Source organism: Charadrius vociferus, unplaced genomic scaffold (assembly GCF_000708025.1).
Source record: "Charadrius vociferus isolate BGI_N301 unplaced genomic scaffold, ASM70802v2 scaffold110, whole genome shotgun sequence".
NCBI classification, from domain to species: Eukaryota; Metazoa; Chordata; class Aves; order Charadriiformes; family Charadriidae; genus Charadrius; species Charadrius vociferus.
In genome coordinates, this window is record NW_009646761.1 from 3237587 (window position 1) to 3243586 (window position 6000).

At 46.9% G+C, this 6000-nt stretch overlaps 1 protein-coding gene across 1 annotated transcript; it reads right to left on the minus strand.

Annotated features, from left to right (window-relative positions):
- Nucleotides 1–2941: 2941 nt before the first annotated feature.
- GGACT (gamma-glutamylamine cyclotransferase) lies at nucleotides 2942–3415 on the minus strand. The gene has a single exon (XM_009891850.1). It carries the CDS (start codon nucleotides 3413–3415, stop codon nucleotides 2942–2944), a length of 474 nt encoding a protein of 157 aa, XP_009890152.1.
- Between the last annotated feature and the right edge of the window lie 2585 nt (nucleotides 3416–6000).

Below are 6000 nucleotides of genomic sequence, written 5' to 3' on the forward strand. Positions count from 1 at the left end.
CTCTGTATAAGCACTGAACAAGTACTGCTGATGGCTTAAATTCTGATCGGATTTACTGTAATATTTTGAAACCTTTTTATAGACTAAATGACAGGTTAGAGGTCTTATTTTGCGAGTGCAGACTTTCCCCATGTACTTTCATTTACGGTTGTAAAGGAATTTTCTTCTTTTATTCAGACTCCATACTCAGATTTCCCCCCACCCCACCCTTTATCTTCTTTCAATTGATTACTGGATGCAAGTCCTTACAGAAGGAGCTGGAGCCCCTTTGCTGCCCCAAGGTGTTGCTAGAGGCACTTGCTGTCCCTCAGGCCAAGCCTCCTCCTAAATTCTTACAGGAAAGGGAGACCCAAGTATCTGATCTTTTGTCGTGCAGAGGTTCTTACTACAGATTGTGTGAATAACTAGGACTGGTCATAATACGTTAACTACATCCTACTGGAAGAGCTGCGTATCCAGCGTGGGAAACCAGAGAGGGTGAAGATTGAAGAGACTTGAACAGAAGTGAGAGGGATGGTGACTTGGTCAGAACAGGTGAGAGGATGTATTTTTTTTCCCTCCTCACTCCGGAACTCAATGCCACAGGATGGTGAGGATACCAGAAGTTGACTGGGTTCAAAGTGTTAGTGTGTGGTTAACAGAGGCTCCTTCTTCCATTAACTGATCCAGTAAATCAGCAGCTGCAGCTCACTAGGTACAGTGGTACCTCCGCAGTCCCTGCACGCTGTCTGCATCATCTCTGTCCCTGTGCTCCTACCGAGGCCTCCGCTGCTGCCCACCGCTGGGCCAGGACACTGGGCTACTCCTGCCTTTGGTCTCACCTCCTACAGCTGTTTGGTATTTTTTTCACGTACTTCTAAGTCACTCTTCCTCCTGTGCCTTGACCACTGCCCCAGAGAGGGTGGGAGGGCTGCTCTCATTTTCTTGCCTAGGATGTGCAGAGTCATGCTACTTCCCAGAAAAACCCCTCTGGCCAGAGGCCCTGGGCCCTTTACTGGAAGGTGGAGGACAAAATCAGTCCGGGACAGGGCTGGTGACTCATGGTCAACCGGAAAGGTTCACGATTCTGCTTGAAACTTCTGCTTGAAGAGGTGTTTTTCATGTTGTTGAGATGCTGCCAACTACATCACACAGCCAAGGGGGAATAACGTAGTACAGGGATCTGCTTTGTTAATTAGTTTACAAAGCCCATCAAGATGAGTAAGGAGAGTGTTTGGGTAGTACCTGCCCTCCAGGAAAATAAATGCTTGTGGAGTTGGAGAAACTGAGACAGACACCTTGCAGATCTTCCTGCAAACCTTAAAATGCCATCTTGCCCCTTCCAAAAGGAGCATAGTTCAGCTTCTGCAGGTTGCCCTAAACTAGGAAAAAAAAAAAAAAAAAAAAGTACGGTAAAGAGACAAGGCAGGACTATTCTACTTTAAAAATACTTAATTTGCCTACTGCAGCAACACAAGCTTTCTGTCTGTTTTTCTAAATGAGATGCAGCAGTGTCAACTGAAGTTTCGGTTGATTCCTTACCCTGGATCCCCAGGCTGATTCCCTACCCCAGCTCTCCTCCGGCCATCACAGAGCTACTGGCAGTGATGCAAAAGTACAACGTTGTTCTTAATGGTATCCTTAGTACATTTAATCGTACTTTGGCTCACTGCATGGCATACATTCCCTGCTCACATCCCTTTGGCAGCTTTGTATACTGTACAATCTATACGTACCAAAGACAGCCGTTGAAGGAGAATATAAGTCACAGTAGTATAACAACAGAAAGCCACGATTTTCCCAGATTGTACAGAAACCAGCACAGTTGGTTGGGTCAGGGGGACAATAGTCTTCTTTCCATCTCCTCCCCCCCACCCCCCCAAGTCTAAATGTTGCCGTAATCACAAAACAAGTCCTTTGGATATTTTTTTATAGTGTATATAAAATCATCCCAAAATAGGATATTCAGTTTTCATATGGTTGCAAATTCTGCGTTAAAGTGCTTGAGCTAAAAGTCACCTCGACAGTAAGTGCTCGCAACAGCAGCATCTGCGGTAGCGTGGTGGGCAGCTGAAATTGGGTTTGCTTGTCCTGGTCCCCAGCACCCCCCTGGCTCCCCCCCAAATCCCACAGTCGCTGTGGGATGAAGTCACAGAGTCACACAGTGAAATGAAATGGTACCTAAAGTGCTTAGAATGTTAAATTAAAAATAAGCTTTAAAATGTCATTCTCTTATACTCTTTTAATATTTCTTCACAGTACCTTAGAAAACTAAGCATGTTTTAAAAATACTTTTTTCCAGTTCAGGAAGACACTGCAACACAGAGTAAGAATAGTCTTTAAATTTTCTCTGTTTCTCCAGCAATTTAATATTTGTCTTCAAGCGCATAGTATCTAAATGGTCATCTCTCCCTGTTTACATTCAGTAACCTACTAAACACCATTACAAGTCAGTACTAAACCTGATTTGTGCTTTACTTTCTTTGCAGACACAATTTTTAAAAATTACTTTCAGCTATTAGTGCAATAGTATCATCATTATGCTGCCCACCTCGGGGGACTACCCAGGAAAATTTGTCAATTCAGGGAAAAAAGAAAATTAGTCTGTTCCTCTGCCTTTCACTGACCTCAGTCATGCGCTGAGGCAAAGGGGTGGGGTGGGGAGGATGGAGAAAACAACTAGACCCCAAAAACTGATGTGCAGATACAGTGATTTTACGCCTCGTGCAAACCCAGTTACTTGCAGCAGGTTAGAGGGGGCGAGGAGGACACTGACTAGCTGGGGATGAGTCCCCATCTCTGGGCCTACAGGACTTCAACGCTAGCGCCAAGGCTCCTGGGTTGGGAAGGTTACAAGAGATCCTGTGTTTTAATAGAAAGGTATTACAGCTTTCCTGGAAAGGTTACCGATCGACACGGGCTTAGCACTACGTCTTCGGCCGGGCTGCGTCACCTCCTGTTTCTAATCCCGGCTCTCACGTAGGACGTAGGAGAGGCCGTGTTTCCCCGAGGAGTCGTAATTGTCATGGTAGGGGAGGCCGACCCACTCGGGCGGGTACGTCGTTGTGCTGTACACGAAGCACTCCACGACACCCTCGGCAGCCGCCCGCGCCTCCCCCGCGCCGCCCTTCCCTTCCCACTCCACCACCTCGATGCTCATCAGGGTACGCTGGTACATCTCTGGGCAGCCTTCGAACTCATCCAGGAACTGCAGCATCTGGTCGTCAACCGAGTAAATCTCCCCGGCGACGTGGTGTCCTGTTCCCGGGATGTTCAGCATGTAAGGAATGTTGTATTTTCCTGCAATCACCAGCGGGTACTTCTCCACCGTGCGGCCCCTTCCTTGGAATTTCGCTAGCCCCTTGGCCGTGTTGATCATGTGCTTGTAGTTGGGCTGGCCTTTCTTCAGCGTGCCGTAGACAAAGACACGAGCCATCGTACCTGCAAAAGCAGCTGAAAGACAGAGGTCTACGTTACCCACGTGGCTGCTTTGGCCACCGCGCGGGAGAACCGCACCCACGCCAAGACGCGTTGTGCACACGCAAGACCCTTCAGGCGCATGCAAAAGTGGTCTCACAGTCCTACACCTCGTTTAAATATCGTACTGAAGTCTAATATGGCTTTAAACTTTTCAGTCAAAAACTGTAACAGTGAAAAACAGGCGCCAGGAGAGAGCCACCCTTGCAGTTCTTTGCTGTAATCAAATTACATCCTGTGGCTTCCCTAAGGAATCCACAACATCAACCAATGCATCCCTGAGCCTTTGGAAAAGTGCAGAGCCTTTCTTCATTATTTTTTGTTTTCTCTCTCACCATTATAGGAGCCATCCCAGTGATGAAAAGTGCCCAGTTAGCACATCCTTTACAGGGGAAAAACAATAATAATTAAAAAAATATGGTTCAGCTCAGCTAAACCGACAGTCCTATGCTGCTCTACTGCATTTATGATTTAACCAGCCCAGGTCAAACCTGGTTATTAAAACTTGCAGGAGTGAAGCCACAGTCAGTTTGTTTTCCCTTGTGGTGGTATTTTTTAAAGCCTGGACTGATGGACTTCGGCACACACTACCTGGGACTCTCAGCATTGCCGCCTCAGGGTGGGCCCAACACACCCTGCGGCAGCACCACCTTCCCTCCTTCTTCTGCTCAGGTCCTCCTTTCACCGAGGCAGCACTCAGGACTTGAGAAACACCCTTTTATTCGGTAACAGAAGAGCCCGGTTGCAGTTTGGAAGTTCGGGTGGCTTCTTGTTTCATGGGAAAATAAAGCACAGTGGCATTAGTCACCTGAAAGCAAATGAATGCATTCAAACTTCGAGTCATGTTGCATTGCATCTGCATGCATTTGATGGTATTTTTTCTTCTTCCAAATAGCAATACCAGCTTGGTCACAGTCTTACTAAAAAAAAAGGGAAAAGAAAAGCAAGCTGCACGATGCTCGTAGCCGTAGCAAGCTAACGACGTACAAACTGGGACACCACCAAGCCGAACAGAGGACCTGTCTGTCACAGAGAGGGATGAAAAGGTTTTCACGCCAGACCTTACAAGCAAAATGAGGGATGCCGGCGGGGCAAGTTTAACCTGGTGTTGAGTCATTTCACGGCCACGCTGAAGGGTTTTTGGTAACCTCAGTGCCGATGTCCCGCTTGCCAACTGACTGACAAATGCTGAAGAGCACGTTGCGGCTCGGGGGAACGAAGCAGGGTGGCCTCCAGCACCCACAGCCCAAGCCAGTGGGTGCTGGCTGAAAGGACGCGTCTGTCCTCCTCCATCAGGGGAGAAGAACCACGATGGCTCTCCACAGCGCTGCTGAGAAATCCTTGGTGACAAACCTCATTTACAGCGCTGTTAAGGCCAGACACTGTGGGCTTCACAAGCACCTTCACCCTTCCTGTCCGTGGGAGCTGTACAAATGTTATTTCCATTTATTTACCTTGGGGGTAGGTGGGTGGGGGATGTGGTATTTCAGTGCTAACCAAACTGGCCAGGTACCGCCGTGCTCCTGTCTTCCCCAGACCCCCCCAAAGGGCTAAGCCACCTCTGCCCGAAGTAGCCAATTTGCAGACATGCTAGCCCTCTCTTGAAAACAGACCCTGAATGATGATGTTCACCATTTATCTGTGAACATAAAACCACTCAAAATTGGTTTAAATGGGAGAAAAGGCCGGCTTTACTGAAAGAAGGTGGGGTGGAGGTACCCTCATCGTTGCTGGGTTATTTTTCATGCTGTGTCCTGTTTGTCCCCCATCATTTCTGTAGGGCATAAGCAGTTCTGCCCTGTTTGATGGTTTCCCACATTTTGCCCCCAGTCACTGACTGGGCAGAGCCTCCCTCCCCGTCACCCAACCCGGCCATCTGGCAGCTCCTCGCCATCAGGGGAGCATGTGCAGCTCCTTTTGGAAGAAGGGTCATTAAACAATGTATTTCAAGTTTGAAAAATCTTTAAAAGAAGGTGGGAGGTAGAAACTTAATGTATTTGCTGCTATTTACTCTTATTTTAGTAGACTGTTAGGTCATGTCAGTTATCCAAAGGGGTACGTTGCTGGACAAGAGGAGTGTCATTTAAAACCATCAGTAGCAAAGCACTTTTTCCCTCTTGGTGGAATAAACAGTTTTTCTCTGTAACAGCACAGAGTTTTCTAATCAAAACCAGTGTGTGCCTTTATTTACTGGCAAACAGCTTTCACTTAAGGAAAAAAGAGACCGTGCTGATTTTTCCCCCTGTATTTTATCAGATATACTTCAGCGTAATTTATCCTTCGTGACACAAACGAGTTTTTTTGGATGGAGTTCATTCCCTCACAATAAAAAGAGCATTAATATTCAGTTGGTCTGACTCCCTTTTATAAGAAAAATCATTACCTTTCAGATTGTGTTTTGAATAACAAACACAGATCCTTCAGGAAGAAACTTGTCCCAGTGGGGATTGAGAAAGGATCAGAGTTAAGCACTGAAACATGCAATTAATTCCCATTAGGGGATTAGGGCACTCGTGTTCACTTTGAATCAGAAAAATGAATTGT